This window comes from Raphanus sativus, chromosome 5, assembly GCF_000801105.2.
Source record: "Raphanus sativus cultivar WK10039 chromosome 5, ASM80110v3, whole genome shotgun sequence".
NCBI classification, from domain to species: domain Eukaryota; kingdom Viridiplantae; phylum Streptophyta; class Magnoliopsida; order Brassicales; family Brassicaceae; genus Raphanus; species Raphanus sativus.
The window spans coordinates 19601536-19623101 of record NC_079515.1 but is presented as its reverse complement, the minus strand read 5'-3'; the positions used below and the strand labels follow the sequence as shown (position 1 = coordinate 19623101).

The window sequence follows — 21566 nt, the reverse complement described above, 5'->3', positions numbered from 1 at the left end:
TATTCTTCTACTTGAGTAAAAAAAGATTAAAGGGGCAAGCGTCATGTTTTGGCTTGACAAAAAGATTCGCATGTTTTCCACCTATTACTATTTTTCTCTCCCAAATTTTGATTTGTTGATTAATGTTTCCATTAATTGTTGAAACAATTATTTCTAAGTATTCCACTGCAATCGAGTTCAACCATAATACTTTTTCTGAATATATAAAGGAATTTGCATATCTGAATCCAAATTAAATTTTTAATTCAAACAAGGTTGACTATGCAATTTTTCATCAAGACTTAACATTTCATTATAATGTAATAAAAAGAAAACTAAATCATAAACTCAACAAACTATAAGTAAGCTGGATAAGTAAGCTGGATTAGTTTTGTTTTGAAAGTGTGTGTGTGTTTTCAGAAAATATGTTAGATAAATAACATAAAAATGTCAGTAAAGTGTTATTTTAAACTGCAAAAAATATCTAAACAGTAAATTTATTTGATTTATCACATTCAAATTTATACATAAATTAAGTTTTTTATTCGAAAGAATTAATGGATCAAATCAATTATTTTTTTATAGATCCTATTTATTTTTTTAAATACTACAAACATGTTTCAATTCTATAATAATATCAGATATTGTTTTGCTTTCTACAACCGATTTATTTCAATGTGGAAACCTCTAATATTATGTGCTTTGTATAATATCTAAAAAATATTTGTTCTGATCGCCAATTATGACACTGATCAAATAATTTATAAAAAAGTAAATTGGCCCGTGCGTAGCCGGGCAGTAATACTAGTTATATATAAATAGATTAAAGAAAAGAAAATTCCTTGAAAATACACATACTGAATTTCTTTTGCTGAAAAAATACACGAACTTTTTAGACTTCCTAAAAAATACATGGATTAATTTTGGTTGTCCATAAAATACATGAACTTTTGAATTTTAGAGGTTTTACACTTTGAGTTGACAAAAAAAAAAGAGGTTTTACACTTTGATTTTAATGACGTTAACTCTGATTAACAAAACATTAAAATGCATTTAGACGACGTTAACTTGATTCAAAAGTTTATGTATTTTATGGATAACCAAAATTAGTCTGTGTATTTTTCGGGAAGCCTACAAAGTTCGTGTATTTTTTCAGCAAAGAAAATATAGTATGTGTATTTTTAAGGAATTTTCCCGAATAGTTTGTGCAGCATCATATTTCTTTTATTCAAGATTTATTATAATCAGGTTTACCAGTTTAGGTCTAGGCAACCAGATCCAAAAAAACCAACAAGAATCCGAACCAAAAAAATTATAAGTACTTATTGGGTCCAAATATCTTAGATCCGAAAGACCCAGATCGAACAGAATCGGTCCAAACCCGATACAAAGACCCGAAAAAAAAATATTATCTATCTCATGATACAGATCCGAACAAAAGATATCCGGGTCGATTTTATTGGATCCGGGCCTATTCAAATTAGTTCTTTTCGGTTTCGATTATTTTGTGTAGAAGAATTTTGGACCCAACAAATACTTGTACATTCGGTTTGGTTTTGAACCGAATATTTTCGGATCAGTTCCGGTTCAAGTTTTTGAATCCGGCTAAAATGCGTAGACCTAAACTGTTAAACCTGATTAAAATAAATCTTGAATAAAAGAAATATGATGTTGCAGAAAAAAGAATTGGGAAAATTCCTTAAATACACAGACTAAATTTTCTTTGATTAAAAAATACACGAACTTTTTAGGCTTTCCAAAAAATACACAGACTAATTTTGGTTGTCCATAAAATACATAAACTTTTGAATCAAGTTAACGTCGTTCAACGACGTCTGTTAATCAGAGTTAACGTCGTTAAAATCAAAGTGTAAAACTTCCAAAATTCAAAAGTTCATGTATTTTATGGACAATCAAAATTAATCTGTATATTGTTTGGAAAGCCTAAAAAGTTTGTGTATTTTTTCAGTAAAAGAAATTCAGTCCATGTATTTTTAAGGAATTTTCCCATTAAAGAAAGGGGAGCAAGACTTACCCCATCTCTTAATCTCACATATTAACACCTATCATGTACTAACAAATATGTCATTTTTAACATTCCATAAGAAAATGGTCTGAATTCTTATACTAATATTTTTATTTATCTTTTTTCTCTTGTTTGTAACACATACAATAATAAACATTATTTGTTTGTATATATTACTGAGATTGACGTTAAAAGTTTTTGATAATACAACAAAAAATCAGAAGAAGAGGTGGCACGTGAAGTGAGTGCATATTTGTTTGTGTCTTTTGACTTTATTGTATGTGTCATTGGTTTATCAAAATACTACTTGGGTCTTCCACTTCCTGTTTATAAAAAATTGCATTCAGTAGTTCACATCTCAGTCACAAACCCATGAGTTTGAAAACATTAATATTTGAAAACAAAGACATCAGAGATATGAACATGACATGAGGCTGAAAGATCTAAAAGTCAAAGCATATTAAGGCTTAATTGTTTTCTTTATCTCAGTTCAAGTTGAGGTGCAAGAAAATGTCGTGAAATCTACAATTTAACATATACGTTGGTTTTGAGAATAAGTCGGTTTTGAAGTGTTTTGTAAGCAAAGACATCAGGTATATGAACATGACATGAGGCTGAATGATCTAAATCTCAAAGCATATTAAAGCTTAATTGCTTTTTCTTTTATCTCAGTTGATGAGGATTAAAAAGAGGAAGACCACGTGAGGAAGAAGCGAAAGGTTTTGATCTTTTACTTAGGTTTGTAGAGAATGTCTTCAGAAATTTTATAGTAAAATAGTTGTGATTTAGTTGGAGTGGCTTTAAATTGATAGATTAGAGTCTTAGTATATGCTGTAAATTCCTATCGAAAAAGTTACAATGGAAGCTGCTGGGGCACAAATAAAACAACTAAAGCTATTCTGTAATTAGATCACGAATTTGCCTTCAAACCCAAACCCAATTTGAAAAAAAAGATACAGTATTCAGCAAACGAGAGTGCGACACATGGCAGAAGAATCCTTATGGCCTTATGGAGACACAAGAAGTGAGAACACTGCTACTTTATTCATATAGATAGATAGATAGATATTCGGTTACAAGTAGACATAGACAGTAAATTATTATTCTCCTTTGATACGGATAAAAAGGTTGACACAAGACATAAGCGGGTGTAATGCGGGCAGTTGTGCCCGTAAGAAAAACTCAAAACTTATGTTACAACATGTAATAAGGCTTCGTTTTGAGCTTTATCTAAAGACATACTATCAGTTTACTTTCCGTTGTAGTGTTGATCGACAAGAGCATTCATATTTCTTGATTGTAAATGCTTAACTCTGCATGTGTTTCCTTGTAACGTTGGGTGAGGTATGCCGAACATTTGATCGCTGGATATCTATACAAGCATAAAAATCATTTATAAACATTTGTTTACCACTCAAAGATCTCAGTAACACAAAGATAAAGTCTTACTTGGGAACGTTGCTTTCTGACTTGCAGGTTGGGAGACACTCCACAAGACATTCATGATTTGGTTCAACAAAAAATGGAATCTGCATTCAGAAAACATAGGATGAATATGTCAAACACAAAAGTAACACTGTTGAGAATATCATAAGCAAAACTTTGAACATAAGGTCCAATAGCCAACAACGTCGACAAATATTGTAAAGAGATCAGACACAGGTGGATAAGTAAAGAGCCTTACAGAATATCGTTCCTGACCGTTCCCAAGAACCCGATGTAGCGTGGATCTGTAAAGTAAGAAAAGCATGTGAGAAAAGCACCAAATGGAAAATACGGCTCATAAATTATACAATCAATTGTTGATTAGAAGTATTACTTGAAAAAGCCATTGCTCCAACGTTCCAGCATATCTCCAAGATTCACAATATATGCTCTGTAGACAAAGAAAATAAAGAGATCCACCAAACTGACAAATACTAATATTGATCGCATGCTCAGATAAGAAGACATGTATTTTAACCAAACAATCTTAAGCTAGTAAATATATAATTCAAGGTTAATGGATAATTAACCCAGTGAAGTATATAAACAGAGTTCTTCGTTACCCTTTAATCGCCGGCACATATTCCCACTTCTGAGGCTTGGCGTTCTTATCTTTGCATATCTGTCATCAAAATTAGCAAATATCTCGTGACTATAAAAACACAGTCTTGTCAAAAGGTATAAGAATAGGAAAAAAAAAAATTGAGATGCTTTTAGTACCTGGAGGCCCATTACACCATCAGTGGCTAGCAGAGTCATCATTCCGTAATCAGAATGTGCTCCACAAGCATATATTCCTTGCGAAGGGTCAGAAACCCCTAAAGATAACAAAGGGAGCAAAAGTTTAGTAAACATACAAAGCTTAAGAAATCATAAATCCTCTGTACTGTTCATAATAATGAAATAAATGACCTTGATAATGCAACAATCGCATAGTTGCAATAGGCTTTCCAAGCATCTCCGGGGTATCAAAGTAATTCGCATCCAGATCAAGTGCTAACGCCAATAATCTTCCAATATCCTTGGAAACCCTCCTGATATTTATACAAGACGGAACTTTTTGGTGACATGATTTCTTGTCTTCAGATTGTCAACATACATAAACTAATCAGAAATTCTAAACCACAGACGAGGACTTACAATGCTTCTTGGTGATATTTCTCCATGGTCTCTCGCCACTGAGGCAATACATCTAAGCAAAGAATCATAGAAAGTTTATTCAAAGAAAAAATGAACTTAACAAAACAAAGACAAAGGAGAAAAACACTAACCGGAATCAGGCCAAGGGTTAGGACCATAGAATGGTTTATCATAATCAGGATCATCTTTTGGAACTTCAATTCCAATGTAATAACCCTCTTTATGATCTCCTGAAAAAAAAAGTCAAAGGAGATTTGATCAGTCAATCAATCAATCAATCAATCAACAAAACACCTTTTTGGTTTTAAACTGAAAACACATGCACGAACGAACCGTTAACTTGATTCTCAGGATCTAAGATTTCATCAAGAACAGGTGTATAGCCTCTGTGCTTTTCGTTTCTCAGAACTTTCATCTTCTCCTCCAAAGGAAGAGCGAAAAACTTCTTGCTCTGCTCGAAAACATCCTCCATGAACTCCTCGTTTATACCGTGATTAATCACATAGAAAAATCCACTATCCAAACATGCCTGAAACAACAATTCCCACTCTTAATTTGAATTTATATGTAAATTATTCGAATTTTTGAGATTAATTAAATAAAAAAAAGGAGAGGGGACCTGTTTGAGGGAAACAACAGAACGATGAAGATCATGGTCGGCGAGATCGATGCAATTAAGAGACGGAACTTGCATGGTTGGGTCTTGCAGCCTCTCTTTCGTGTGATTCTCCATCTCTATCTGTCTCTCTCTCTCTCTATTCAGAAGACGAAGGAGAAATGGCGTTGTCCGTTTTTGTTCTTGCCACCTTTAGTTTTTATAGGCACAGCCGCCACGACAATATTAAGCAATTCACGGTCAGGGAATTTGGTAATAATGATCTTCTACCTGCTTTTTGCCCCTCTTCAGGTCCACTTATATTTTTATTGTTATTTTTTGGTGGCACAGAAAAATAGTAAAATCTTGTCGGTCCACTAATATATTTGGGATACCCATATTTGGTACTCTGTGGTTTGATCAAGTTCCATCGGTCATATTAACCAGCTGAACTCATTTGATGTGCAGATAATCTATATACCCATATTTGGTACTCTGTGATTTGATCAAGTTCCATCGGTCGTATTGAACAACTGAACTGATTTGATGTGCAGATAATCTATATACCCATATTTGGTACTCTGTGGTTCGATCAAGTCCATCGGTCATATTGAACAATTGTGTAAGTGCAAAGATGACACCACAATTAAGTAATGCAGAAGGTAAACCAAGAACACCCTAAGGGATTTTCGCTCACCTTCTGCTCAAGAGACTCATTCTTCTCATTCACAGCCGCAAGTTCTTTATGAAGTTCTTCAAGCAGCTCGTTCTGCTTCTGAGCCATATCCTCCAATCTCAGATTCTGATCCTTGACCCTCAACCACTTGTTAAGCAGCACGTGATACTCCTCATCATCTGTGCTGAGATCTGAACCAGAGGATTCATTAGATCCCTCTTTGCGTGCACCAAATGCAACACGATTCACCTTTCCATCTTCTTCAGACTCTGACTCATCAGACGACTGCAATGGACTACCTTTATCCTTCCTTGAGTTTGGACATTCACGCCGTGTGTGTCCAACACCTCTACACTCAGAGCACTTGAGCTCTCTTCGTTGTACCAACGGACAGTTAGCCCTTATATGACCAACTCCTTCACACTCATAGCATCTGAGATTTCCTCTCCTTATGCCATTCCCACAATCACCTCCCTGGCGACCATATTGTTTCATCTCCTCAGGGTGATTCATCCTCTTTCCAAGATTCCTGACTATCCACCCCAAGGCATCTTCAACCTTCCGAAGTCTATCAACTTCTTTGTCAGCTACAAGGGCTATACTCCCTGGCGTACCTCCTGATGTAGACACTGAGCCACTGCCTGTCTCCATCTCTTCCGCCTTCAGCATACCCACAACCTTGTCAAACTTGAGCTCATCAGTGTTTGCAGTCATATTTAGGACCGCCTTCTGAGCTCCAAACCTTGCTGGAAGACAGCGTAACAACTTCTTCACCAGCTTCTTCTCCTTGTACTTCTTTCCAAGTACACATGCTTCATGCGCCATAGCACTGAGTTTGGCACTGAAGCTCGCCACCGTATCCGCATCTGACCACTTCAGATTCTCAAACTGCGACCCAAGATGATCCAGACGTGTCCTCTTGACACTATCATCTCCTTCAAACGAATTCAGCAGGATCTCCCACGCCTATTTAGCTGAAGTACTCCCCTGAATCAGCTGGAACTGCTCTACTTCAACAGCTCCGAAAATCGTCGAAAGCGCCTTTGCATTAAATTTTGATGCATTGCGCTCTGCCTCTGACCAATCCTCCTTTGGCTTAGGCTTCTTCCCATCTGCTGTGACTATGGTAGGCTCATCCCAACCAGTCTCCACAGCTGTCCACGCATCTTCATTGATTCTTCGAACCAACTGCTTCATGCGAGCCTTCCAATGACCATACTGGTCCGCTTTCAACACGATTGCCTTCTGCACAGAAGACAACACGATGGAATGTACATCAGGGTGTCATCTTTGCTCTTCTTGCACCATCTTTGTACATCGTCTATCAGAGCGGGGCTCGATAGAGTTAACGACTTAGTTTCGAGTAGATCAAGGTGAAGATGGACACGGTTATTTCTGTGCAGAAGGCAATCGTGTTGAAAGCGGACCAGTATGGTCATTGGAAAGCTCGCATGAAGCAGTTGATTCGAGGAATCAATGAAGATGCGTGGACAGCTGTGGAGACTGGTTGGGAGGAGCCTACCATAGTCACAGCAGATGGGAAGAAGCCTAAGCCAAAGGAGGATTGGTCAGAGGCAGAGCGCAATGCATCAAAGTTTAATGCAAAGGCGCTTTCGACGATTTTCGGAGCTGTTGAAGTAGAGCAGTTCCAGCTGATTCAGGGGAGTACTTCAGCTAAAGAGGCGTGGGAGATCCTGCTGAATTCGTTTGAAGGAGATGATAGTGTCAAGAGGACACGTCTGGATCATCTTGGGTCGCAGTTTGAGAATCTGAAGTGGTCAGATGCGGATACGGTGGCGAGCTTCAGTGCCAAACTCAGTGCTATGGCGCATGAAGCATGTGTACTTGGAAAGAAGTACAAGGAGAAGAAGCTGGTGAAGAAGTTGTTACGCTGTCTTCCAGCAAGGTTTGGAGCTCAGAAGGCGGTCCTAAATATGACTGCAAACACTGATGAGCTCAAGTTTGACAAGGTTGTGGGTATGCTGAAGGCGGAAGAGATGGAGACATGCAGTGGCTCGGTGTCTACATCAGGAGGTACGCCAGGGAGTATAGCCCTTGTAGTTGACAAGGATGCAGAGAAAATTCAGAAGCTTGAAGATGCCGTGGGCATGTTGGCTAGGAATTTTGGCAAGAGGATGAATTTCTCAGGTGGGAGAAATCAGGTTGGTCGCCAGTAAGGTGATCGTGACAGTAGCAGAAGAAGAGAAGGTCTCAAGTGCTACGAGTGTGAAGGAGTTGGTCATATAAGGGCTAACTGTCCGTTGGTACAACGAAAAGAGCTCAAGTGCTCTGAGTGTAGAGGTGTTGGACACACACGGCGTGAATGTCCAAACTCAAGGAAGGGTAAAAGAGTTTCATCGCAGTCGTCTGATGAGTCAGAGTCTGAAGAAGATGAAAAGGTAGTGAAGAATATGGTTGCGTTTGGTGCACGCAAGGAGGGATCTAGTGAATCCTCGGATTCAGATGTCATTACAGACTCTGAGGATTATCACATGATGCTCAACAAGTGGTTGAATCTCAAGAACGAGAATCTGAGATTGCAACACGATCTGGTGCAAAGCCGTGAGCAGTATGAAGATCTTGCTGAAGAACTTGCTGCTGTACATGAGAAGAATGAGTCTCTGGAGAAGGAGGTTAGCAACCTGAGAGAAGTTGCTACTGGGGAACGAGAGAGAGCAAGGATGCTGGAACGTGATTTGGCTGAGAATCGCAAACAGATCAGGATGCTCAATAGTGGATCCAAGGAGTTAGATAAGATACTCTCGATGGGACAACCAGCCAAGGTGAACTGGGGTCTGGGATATCGAGGAGCTGAGGGTACTAAGGAAGTACAGAAGGGGCTGTCACATTTCGTGCATGGGAGCACATCAAAAAGTGGAGCCAAAGAAGCTTGTCAGGAAGTACGTCGGGACGTGCGACAAGGAGTACGGCAGGAAGTTCTATAGCGCGGGGCTGTGAGTAACAAGCCGAAGGTGGTACATCAGTGCAACAACATGAAGGTCAGACAGGAGGTTCTGAAGCATGGGTGTGCAGCTGGTACGAGGAAGGAGACTGATCGGTGCATCAGTAACTGTGTCAGGCCAAAGAAGAAGCAACATCGGATGTGTTGCTGGTTCTGTGGGAAGGTTGGACACAAGAAGGTGGAGTGTTTTGCTCATGAGAAGAGCAGAAACATGACCAAGAGGGTGAACAAGACGGTCACTAAACCCAAGAGGGTTGAAGAGGTGTCTGTAGCCAAGAGTGGCTTACTTGATGAGATCAAGGAGAAGATATCAGAAGAGGGATGCAGCTCTGGTAGGAGTGATCTTGAGGAAGATCAAGAAGCATCAAGTCTGGAGTTAGGACACGGAGTTGTCCGTTGCACAAAGGGGAAGGAGATCGAAGTGCGTCAGGAAGTGATGCTAGAGGATCTTCAGGAGGGTGATAGCGAAATCACTCCAAGGCTATAGCAACGAGTGCAGAGGGCACTCGGGGTGGTTGAGAAGAGGCTCATGGTCAAGGAGACGACGCATGAAGGAAGCCTGGTCCTCAACAGAAGTGAGTTGAGAGGTAGCTCGACAGGTGCGTCAGATCATGATGCAGTAAGTGTAATCTATTCCGCTGCAGCAGAGGCTGTATCATGATTACGCATGGAGTAGCAGACGGGTGTGTCTGTAAGGCTTGACATCTAAGCATCTGTTTTAGCTTAGTATGCAATCAAGCAGGGGGAGAATGGTGACGTTCTGGTCCAAGGAGTGCATATCTCATGGGGGAGAAGAGCATAGTGATGGACGTCCTGAAGTAGATGAGGATTGTCTCATGGGGGAGAAAAGCATGGTGTGGTGCACATCTCGTGGGGGAGAAGAGCACATTAAGCGTGGAAGTTTCCAGGTGGGGAACGTGGTTGTTGAACCAGAAGAAGGTTGTGCTTGATCGGCACACAAAGTTAAAAGGGGGAGATTGTTGATGTAAAGATGTCCGCCCTGAAGTAGTCGCTGACGTAGTTGCAGAAGCAGACGTCGTAGTGAGTGGTGAAGACCATGTGGAGTCGAGATGCTGAGCTGGAGTCGTGCAGACTTGGAGAGCAAGAGAGTATCTTGGAGAAAAGGCAAAAAGGAATAAACTTGAGGAGCAAGTTTATGACTTAAAGGAAGAGGAATAAGTGCATTCCAAGAAAAGCAAAGTTGCACTTATTGATATGGAAGATGTCCATATTGTGGTTCCTTGGAGACTAGGGTTTCGGGAACGTGGAGTTAGTATAAGATAGCTATGTGGTCGTCTGTAGAGAGACAGAGACACAGAGGCTGATCTTATAGAAAGAGAGAAGCGCTTGGAAGTGTTCTGGGTCGTGCTGAAGCAGGGGCTGAAGTACTTGACGTTGGAGAGACATAAGCGGGTAGCTTAGGAATTGTTCAGTAGCAGCTGTTAGGGTGTTAACAGGCTAGCGAGACTGATTAAGCAGAACTTGTAATAGGGTTTACAAGGCGATTTCTAATAAAGTTATTGGGTGTGCTTGTGTATTTTGTCTCTCTTGATTTACCTTCTGCATTACTATTGTTTGTGTCGTCTTTGCACTTACAAGATGCAAAGATGACACCACAAATACAAAAATGACACCAAGAGACACCACAATTATGAGATTGATTACTATTGTTTGTATCCCCTTAGGTGACCCGCTCTGATACCAATTGTTATTGCAAAGATGACACCACAATTAAGTAATGCAGAAGGTAAACCAAGAGACAAAATAGATACAAGCAAACACCAATTGCTTTATTAGAAATCGCCTTGTACAACTCAATTACAAGCTATGCTTAATCAGCTTTACACGTCTAGTGTTACACCCTAACACACGCCACTGAACAATTCCTAATCTACCCAAACTTGTCTCTCCATCGTCAGTACTTCAGCAACTGCTTCAGCACGACCCAAGAACACTCTAAGGGATTTTCACCCTTCCTCTATAACAATAGCCCCCAGCGTCTTATTGGAATACCCACGACTCCATAGCTCTTTTATAGTGATCTCCACGTTCCTGAAACCTAGTCTCCAAGGCAACATGGATATATGGACAACTTCCATATTAATAAATACACTTTCCTTTTCTTGGAATGTACTTATTCCTCAAGGCATAAACTTGCTCCCCAAGTTTATCTCTTGCCTTTTCTCCACGGTATAAACTTGCTCCTCAAGTTTATCCCACGCCAGCTCAGCATCTCGCATCCACATGGTCTCTACCACTCCGCATGCCTCCTGATTCACTCTCTGACACACACTGCATCAGCAACTACTTCAACGACTACGTCAAGACATAAACCCTCAGTTTATTCTTCTCCATCTCAGCATATCCTTGCATCCACATGGTAACCCACCACTCCGCATGCCTTATGTAGTAACGACTAATGCCTCCAGTATCAGTGACTTCGTCGCCTAGTTAGTCACGGAAGACTATTGACATCTGCAAGCTCTTCTTGCATCTTCAATCTCCCCCTTTTAGCTTTGTGTGCCAATCAAGCACAAAACCCTTCTGGTTCAACAACCACGTTTCCACACCTGGAAACCTCCACATTAGATATGCATTTATCTTGTTGGAACAAAAGGGGCACCCCAATAGTACTGCAGAAAGTAAACCGAGAGACACAACAAAACAAGCAACCACTATGCTTTATTAGAATCTTCTTTAAACAATCTATTACAAGATCTGCTTAATTCAGCTTTTACACGTCTAGTGTTAACACCCTAACACACGCTACTGGAAGATTCCTAAGCTACACCGCTTATGTATCTCCTCCGTCAAGTACTTCAGCCACTGCTTCAGCACAACTCGGAACACTTCCAAGAGCTTCTCTCTCTCTTTATAAATTAAGCCTCTGTGTCTCTGTCTTCATACAGATGACTCCATAGCTATTTTATATATTCTCCACGTTCCCAAAACCTAGTTTCCAAGGCAACATGAATATAGACATCTTCCATAACAATAAGTGCAACTTTCTTTTTCTTGGAATGCACTTATTCCTCTTCTTTAAGTCATAAACTTGCTTCTCAAGTTTATTCCTCTTTCCATATCTCCAAGATACTCTCTTGCTCTCCAAGTCTATACGACTCCAGCTCAGCATCTCGACTCCACATGGTCTTCACCACTCAACAAGACATCTCCTTCAGCAACTACGTCAGCGACTACTTCAGGGTTGACATTTTACATCAACAATCTCCCCCTTTTAGCTTTGTGTGCCAATCAAGCACAATACCATTCTGGTTCAACAACCATGTTTCCCACCTGGAAGCTTCCATGCTAATTGTGCTTTTCTCCCCCACGAGATGTGCACCACACCATACTTTTCTCCCCCATGAGATAAGCACAATCTACATCAGGATGTCATACACCATATTCTTCTCCCCCACGAGATATGCACTCCTTGTACCAGAACGTCATCATTATCCCCCTGCTTGATTGCATACTAAGCTAAAACACAGATGCTTAAATGTCAAGCCTTATAGACAAACTCCCCCTGAGTCTATGCTTCAATCTTGTCCACTTCTCGGAAGTAATTCACCAAGTACGCCAGCATCCAACGCACACCAGTGACACCAAGAGCACGTTATCTTCAACGCACCACACGCTCACCACGAGCTCCACACAATGGCTAACTCCACCACACAGAACGTCAACTCCAACGCCATAAAACTAAGTCCACTTCGGACTCCATCATGAACTACTTCAAACACTGCTTCGACACCAAGCAGTAAAACACACTAAGGAAACCTCTCTCTTTATTCTACGAGGTATATATTTCTCATAAGGCACATATCTTCTTTCCTTTTCCAAGCTCAGGCAATCAACACTCTGCAGTAATATAACTCCAGCTTCATGCAACATGTTACGTACTACTTCCTGTAGTATTCCGCGAACTAATACTTATCTCCCCCTTTTTGACTATGTATGTGAACTCATCACCTCTAGATAGAAAACCACGTCTTCATTCTCCCCCTATGAGTCACATCATGGTCAAAAACTAAGATGAAGATCTATATCCTCCAAAGTAAGGAGGAAATCTCTTTCTACCTTCTCCATAGTGATCAAATCTCCTAGACCATGTATTCCTGAGCCCAAAACCTCCATGATTAGCCCTTTGAACAGACTTGAAACACTCACGTCGAATATGCCCTTGAACTCCACAAGAATAACATATAGGACCATGACTCCTCATACCATAAGGTTGCACCATCTGATTCTTCTTCCTCAACAACTTGAAACACATAGGCCTAATGTGTCCAACAACACCACAATGATGACAAACAGGCCGAAACTTTCGTTGAGTTGCACTCTTCAATCTAGAAACTCTCGCTGGAGCAGTCACTGTAGCAGTTGCCGTAGCAGTACGTGTAGCAGTCGCGTTCTTCACATCAGTTACAGTCTTCATAGTAGTCTTTCCATTGGATATCTTCTTTGCAGACACCTTAACCTCTGGTCTTGTAGCAGACGTAGCTAAAACCCCAGTTTTTCCTGCTGATACAAAAATACCTCCAGCTGTAGAACTTTCTCCTTGATATCCAAGGACACATTGATCACTTTTCCCAATACTGAGAAGATGATCTAGCTGCTTTGTCCCACCATTCAGCATCCTCAAACCCTTCTGAGTCTCTGCAAGTTGAGCACTAACCTGTCGTGCTTCTTCTTCTTTCTCTGAAGCATACTTAAGTGCTTCAGCAACTTGAGCTTCTAGTTTGACCTTCTCCTTAGTCAACTCTGAATTTGCCTCAACCTGTTTGAGCCAATTCTCATACAACTTTCCATAATTCCCATCAAGATCAAAATCTCCACCATCATCATCACTTCCACATGAAGCCCCTGTCACAGACGCTGATGCAGATCCCGCCGCAGATTTTATCTTAGAACCAGACTCAAGAGTTGTAAACGCCACCAAGTTCTTCAACTCTTCATCATCATCTGAATCAATATCAGATTCATTCTTGACGTCACTGTTATTCTTTTGCTTCAGTAAATTCTCATATTTCTTCTGAGCATTACCAAATTCATTACCCTCAAAGCTTTTGAATCTTAGTCTCTTGAAAGTTGGACACTCCCTTTTAAAGTGCCCATATCCTCTGCATTTGTAACATTGCACCTCTGTATTGACACATTGCTCGCCAGCTTCATGTCTTCGCTTTCTCAAACCAACTTTCTCATGTCCTTGCCACTTTATCATTTCCTGTAGTACTTGGTGAAGCACGCGAATCATCTTGATTACCTCATCTTCATTCTCTGATTTTTGACTTGTTGTTTTATCAACTGCCAAATTCACTTCAGTATGATTCTCCACATCATCAAGCTCCATCTCATGAGCTTTTACCATCCCTACAACTTCATGAAAGCTGAATTTATCTATGTCAAGAGACACAAACATTGTTGCCTTATAAGCTGTGAATCTTTTTGGTAGACACCTTAAAAACTTCTTCACCAGTTTCTTGTCCTTGTATTCCATGCCCAGAACACGAGCCTCTTGTGCTAACCCACTGAGTTGAGAACTAAAATCTGATACAGATTCATGTTCTTTCATCTTCAAGTTCTCAAATTTTGATTTGAGAAAATCCATCCTTAAACTCTTAACCTTCTCAGTTCCTTCAAAGTGTAATTGCAGAATATCCCACGCCTCTTTTGCATTCTTGCATCCTTGAATAAGATCTAGCTGTTTCTTTGTGACTGATGTAAAAATACCAAATAAAGCTTTTGCATTGTGCCTTGACATATCCTTCTCACGCTTTGTCCATTTAGCCAATGGTTTGTTGACCACAACACCATCTTTATCTACTATCTTGGGAACTTCATAGCCATCTTCTACTGATGCCCAAACATCCATATCAATACTTTGTAAGCTTGCCTTCATCTTTGAATAAGATCTAGCTGCTTCTTTGTGACTGATGTAAAAATACCAAATAAAGCTTTTGCATTGTGCCTTGACATATCCTTCTCACGCTTTGTCATTTAGCCAATGGTTTGTTGACCACAACACCATCTTTATCTACTATCTTGGGAACTTCATAGCCATCTTCTACTGATGCCCAAACATCCATATCAATACTTTGTAAGCTTGCCTTCATCTTTGCTTTCCAATGCCCATATTGTTCTGGATCTAGCATAAACTCAACCACCATACTTTCTGTTGTACTCTATCTTTCCTTCTTTCCTCTTGCCTTCGGGATCCTCACCAGTAACTTAGGTGACCCGCTCTGATACCACTTGTTGGAACAAAAGGGGCACCCCAATAGTACTGCAGAAAGTAAACCGAGAGACACAACAAAACAAGCAACCACTATGCTTTATTAGAATCTTCTTTAAACAATCTATTACAAGATCTGCTTAATTCAGCTTTTACACGTCTAGTGTTAACACCCTAACACACGCTACTGAAAGATTCCTAATCTACACAATCGTGTACATCTTACAAAAGTGCTGAAAATCACCACAACTCGATAGAAGACAATCATATTCAGCAACTGCTTCAGCACGACCCAAGAACACCCTAAGGGATTTTCACCCTTCCTCTATAACAATAGCCCCAAGTGTCTTATTGGAATACCCACTACTCCATAGCTCTTTTATAGTGATCTCCACGTTCCTGAAACCCTAGTCTCCAAGGCAACATGGATATATGGACAACTTCCATATTAATAAGTACACTTTCCTTTTCTTGGAATGCACTTATTCCTCAAGGCATAAACTTGCTCTCTAAGTTTATCTCTTGCCTTTTTTCCACGGTATAAACTTGCTCCTCAAGTTTATCCCACGCCAGCTCAGCATCTCGCGTCCACATAGTCTCTACCACTCCGCATGCCTCCTGGTTCACTCTCTGACACACACTGCATCAGCAACTACTTCAACGACTACGTCAAGACATAAACCCTCAGTTTATTCTTCTCCATCTCAGCATATCCTTGCATACACATGGTAACCCACCACTCCGCATGCCTTATGTAGTAACGACTAATGCCTCCATCATCAGTGACTTCGTCGCCTAGTTAGTCACGAAGACTATTGACATCTGCAAGCTCTTCTTGCATCTTCAAATTGAACTGATTTGATGTCCAGATAATCTATGAATCTAATCAACGAAATCCATTAAATTAACTGCTGACATACAAAGCAAGAGAGTTCACAACAGGAACTTCTAATCTAAACCTTTGAGAGAAGCCTCAAATCTCAGAGGAGTACTTTCATAGTGTATTTTAGAGAGATAAAATAAGGTAGAGATATAATATTGACCTAATAATCATTATTATAGTATAAAATTAATCCTCTGCTGGCACCATTTAGATTTACTGTTACCAAATTATCAAAACCAAAATGAGATTGAAACACTTGAATAAATTTAGAATCAAACATGTCGAGAACACGGATAACATGACAAGATCGATCCACTTTTGTTGAATCTCCCCTTTTATCAAGTAATCCTAAAATCTAAACTTTTTTCTGAATAAGAGAATAATGATAAACATTAATGACCAGATTCGATTATTTCACAACACGCCTTAACATCTACTTTGGTTGGTTAGAGACAAGTTTTTCATTCATGTTAATTTTAACAGCCTAAACACTTATGGTGGATATATTAACCATAGAATCTAGCACTAACTGATCAATTTAATGTAGAGAAATTTTTGGGTTCCCCCCTAGAGTAAATCTTTAGGTTCACCCAACCAATAGGATTTCATTATTTTATATTCGGTATCTTTTAAAAAATGAAACAAAATATTGTCAAGTTTTATTATTTTTTAAAATAAAAATAAATAAAAAATAATAGTAGTCGCCAAAAAATTTTTATATTTAAAATACTGTCAGCAAAACAATAAACCCTAAACTATAAATCATAAATCTTAAATCTATTTTTTAAAAATATATATCTTTTAACACAGTCAGCAAAACACTAAACCCTAAACTCTAAATACTAAACCTTAAACCCTTGGATAAATCATAAACTCTAGGATTTAGAATTTATCCAAGTCTTTTGGATTTACCAAGGGTTTAGGATTTACCCAAGGGTTTAGGGTTTACCCAAGGATTTAGGGTTTATCCAAAGGTTTAGAGTTTAGGATTTAAGGTTTAGTGTTTGGTCGACGGTATTAAAAATATTTTTTTTAAACATGTTTTTGTTTACAATTAATATTAATTTTTATTTTTAAACAAAAAATATAATATAACTTGACAATATTTTATTTCTTTTTTTTAAAGATACCGAATATGAAATAACGAAATCATATTGGTTGGATGAACCTAAAGGTTCACTCTAGGGGTGAACCCAAGAATTTCTCTTTAATGCAAGCCTTAAGTGCAATAACGAATGGAAAACATCAAAACTAAATCGTATTTGTATTTAGCTCATAAATCTTGATATCCTAATGCCTTATACTTAATAAATCGACTACTCAATCATGAAAAGAGAAAACATATAAACATATGATGAAGAGAACATGGTGATTGATTGGAAAGTAATAACAAGAGGGTTCTGAATTTTGTCAAGAGTATCGAAATCCCTCTCTATTTTAATCTTAAAAATCGCTAGTCTCTTTCTCAAGTATGTGTAAAACTAATGTAAAAACTGAGGCGTCTCTAAAAATAAAAAGAGAAAACGATATATTGCAAGTATTTGAAATCCCAAAATATTTAGAAACTTCTTAAAAACATCTGGTTATTGAATGATATATTGAAACATCCTAAACTGTTTAGTAAAACTTGCAAAGGAGTATGTTTTCATTTAGATTGTGGAAACCAAAATTTGTACCGTCAATTTTGGTGAACGCAAGCAAAGAAATCCCTACTTTCCTTGAGGTCAGGATTTTCTACGAGGGCCAATGTCAATTAATCGAATAAACGCAGAAAATATGAAAAGACAACAAAACGAATTCATAGGAAAAATAGATCTTTATTTTGAATTTGCGTATGAGCGTTCCATAGACAAAAACATACATAAAAATTATCTGAAAACGGGATTACAAAGGAAATCGAATAACACAAGCAGTAAAACCTAACTAAGTTTGCTAGCATAAACCACTTATGTCGAGAAAAACCTATGTGAGCCGCAACTCACTTAGCATAGAAGAAAAAGATGAAAAGGTTTTAAATATTTCAGACTAAACCTTCTGTAAGGCTGCCTACATACCCCTTTTGAGGATCAAGCCGAACGTAGTTCAATTAAAAAGATTGGAACAAGAGGTCATACTGCATGTGCGAGTTTGTCTAGTATGAGCACAAGTCATAGACACAATACATGTTGAGAATCATGCCTAAATTTTCTAAGTGCAGAGAGTTCTAAGAGTCTCAAAAAATCTTCTCGTGCTACTTGTCTTGGCTCACCTTATATATGCCTCCAAGGTAGGCCGTCTTTCCCTTTCTATTCGAGTTTATCTCTTTGCGAAGCTTTCCTTATCTTCTCAAGATTCATGTTTATCTTAGAAACTTCACATTTATCCTCTTTTCTATTATCTTTATCCAAGTAGAGTTAAACCATCATTAAATTCGGGCATATTCTCATTTTAAACCATAAGTGGGCTTTTGTCACCTTTTAGGTCATTTCAGACCGTTTTATGACTTATGCGTGTTTACGATTATTCTCGGAGAAATCGTCGATTTGTATGATGTACATTTTCTATGTCGTTGGTCTTACGAACTGAACCAGATCAGTTCACTTAGTCGAAATGAAAGGCATTTCGATCAAGATTTGAAGGAGAACATAATGGTATCGCCTAATGGCGGCCAGGAGGACGTGTGTGCGAGCCCTAAGGCGGAGAGAGAGAGAGAGAAAGAGAGAGAGAGAGAGAGAGAGAGAGAGAGAGAGAGAGAGAGAGAGAGAGAGAGAGAGAGAGAGAGAGAGAGAGAGAGAGAGAGAGAGAGAGGTCATTCCCGCCCTAAGACAGGGAGAGGAGCTGGGTGAGTCCGTGCCCGCCTTAAGGCGAGGAGAGATATCTGGGTGAGTCCTTGCCCGCCCTAAGTCGGGGAGAGAGAGCTGGGCAAGGTCGTGCCCACCCTAGGGCGGGGAGAGAGAGCTAGGCGAGGTCGTGCCTACCATAAGGCGGGGATAGAGAGCTGGGCGAGGCCGTGCCCGCCCTAAGGAAGGAAGAGAGAGCTGGGCGAGGCCGTGCCCGCCCTAAGGCGGGGAGAGAGAACTGGGAGAGGCTGTGTGGCCGCCTTAGGGCGGAAAGGGACGAGGTGCAGCCGCTGTTCCCTTTCTTGATTGCTTCTTGTAATTTTGGGAACCATCTCATTTGTTTAACGAGAGCTTTTCCATAAATATTTTCCAAAAGTTGTTTTACGGAATTATCTCATTGATTATACTGTGATGTTTTTTCACGGTAACTTTTTGAATTTTGTTTTATGAAAAATTATTTCGTAAAACTCGTCATTTATCACAAAACCTTCCATAAGAACTTTTTCCGATCTTTTTATGCTTAGAAAGAAATTCATTTTATTCCTTGTCCGAGATGAAATATACAAAGTCTGTTTTCGTATCCTTATGCAAATTGGTTTGGCTTATGCCGTATATTTTCTTTAACATTTTCAGCTCATATTTGCTTATGACACAATTTTTCGGAAATTTTTTAGCCGTTGATTTTGCCATGACCGATTTTAACTCCAACATAGATTATTGTCTGATAGATCAAGGCTCTCTAACTCTTTAAGGTTTGAAACACTATCTGGTATGGAACTTATGAGAAGGTTATTTGACAAGTTCAAGGATCTTATTTTATGAATATTTTCAATCGCAACTGGATTTTACCTAATAATTTGTTACTTAACAAATCCAGACCAGGCATTAAACTGACAATACGACCTTGATATGTTTCATATCTTCTTTTTATTATTATTTTAGAATCCTTCTCAAGATCAACATCAAGATTAGATGTTGATCTATAACTCCAATTTTGTAAGAATAGAGCCTGTATTGAGTAAAAATTTGCGGAAAATGACCATATATTTTTCTCAAAAAATGGTCAAGATCATTGTATCTGCATGCACCAAAAGACGTGTTATCCGAACATGATGGTATGACACCTTGCAATTATTGTCAGAAAAATCTAAGAGACCATACCAAAAAAAAAAAAAAATCTAAGAGACCAACTCTTCTCGACTGGCATATTTTCTCGAGAAATGACTTTGTAAACCTAATATTCTGCAGAAGAAGAACAATAAACTTAGATTTCTAGTGGCCGGGAGTTCAATAAAAGCCTAAGAAGTTATGTCGACAAAAAAAAGCATAAGAAGCTATGAAAACTCTTATCTTTAGTTCATTTTATTTATTTGGATTCATGTTCTTACTTGCAAATCATCATCATATAAACAGTCATATTCAACTATTTCAATTAATTTTGGATCTACCACAGATGCATTTTGTGGAACAAAAATAATTCAATATGTAGTTGAGTGGGATTATTATAGTTTCAGAAATACATTACAATTACATGATATTAGGTTATAACATGGGCCTTGCACGAATGAGATTATTAATTTCATTATTTCTTAAAATAAGAGGATATTAGGTTTGTTTAATATGGATATCGTTTTGGTTTTAGATTATTTTTTTTTGGTTTTTTAAAATATAACAACCATTTTAAATCAATATTTATTCTCTTTATTTGGTTAAAATGTTTATGATTTTTAGATTTTTTCAATGGTAACCAAAAGGAAAATTCTCTCGAATAGCACTTTTTAAGTTTTTATCACAAAATAGCATTCAAAAAATAAAATGACCAAAACATCACTTTTTTGTTTTGAAAATTTTAATATTTATTTTTTATTTTTATAAATTTGAACACATTTCTAAAACTCCACCCCTTAACCCTAAACCCTAAGTCTTAGATTAATTAACCCAATGATTATAAATACATATTTACCCTTCAATAAAACGTTTTGGTCATTTTCTTCCTTGTGATGCTATTTTTCTGACGAAAACTTGGTTTGGTGCTATTCTGATCTTTTTCTCTAACCACAAAAAACTATTATTATTTGTTTGGTTTCATGTTATATGAATTTTAGATATTTCTGGTGTCAAACCAATGGTATTATATTATAAATTCTAAATGCATAGAAAATCAAATCAAATTTAGATAATAATTGAAGAAAAAGAAAAAAATTATTAAGACAAATTATTTCACTACAATTTGGTCAATGGTGAATGAAAACATTAAAAAAAAGAATATTTCAGTTTCCTATAGAATTAGAATCTCACTTGTATTGAATATTTAGTTATATAGGTGCTCACGTCAATGTGCACATGTATGTAGTAGCGAAGCCAGAGCATGAAGAGAGGGTGCACGTACACCCATAAATTTCTTGATATTATGTATTTAGGATGTGAAATACTATCAAAACTAGCTAGGAAAGATGGTTACTACACCCTTGTGCACCCACGACATTGCAAGTTCGAAGGTCCTGTAGGCATAATATTTTATTTTGTATCAGATATGCACCCATTGAAAATTCTTTTTCACTTTGCCCCTGCATGTATGTAGGGCTGTGAAAAATATCTGTAAATTTTGATTTGATTCGTTATACTTTTCAATTTGAACAAAAAATCTGGATATTGTAACTCTACGAAGAAAAACAAATACTAATATGCAATAGTCATTAAAAATAAGCAAATCATAAATACTAATATTAAAAAAACAGATATTCGATCCGATCTATTATATGCTTA

General features: G+C 38.2%; 1 protein-coding gene across 1 annotated transcript; it reads right to left on the bottom strand.

The window, feature by feature from the left end:
* Window positions 1-3030: 3030 nt before the first annotated feature.
* LOC108856776 (2-oxoglutarate-Fe(II) type oxidoreductase hxnY) lies at window positions 3031-5464 on the bottom strand. Its single transcript, XM_018630657.2, has 11 exons — window positions 5250-5464; window positions 4964-5159; window positions 4762-4860; window positions 4631-4682; window positions 4403-4524; window positions 4211-4308; window positions 4054-4112; window positions 3825-3881; window positions 3690-3735; window positions 3455-3534; window positions 3031-3377 (listed from the first exon to the last, which is right to left on the bottom strand). The coding sequence occupies exons 1-11, from the start codon at window positions 5361-5363 to the stop codon at window positions 3290-3292; spliced, it is 1011 nt and encodes a 336-aa protein (XP_018486159.1). The 5' UTR covers window positions 5364-5464; the 3' UTR covers window positions 3031-3289.
* Between the last annotated feature and the right edge of the window lie 16102 nt (window positions 5465-21566).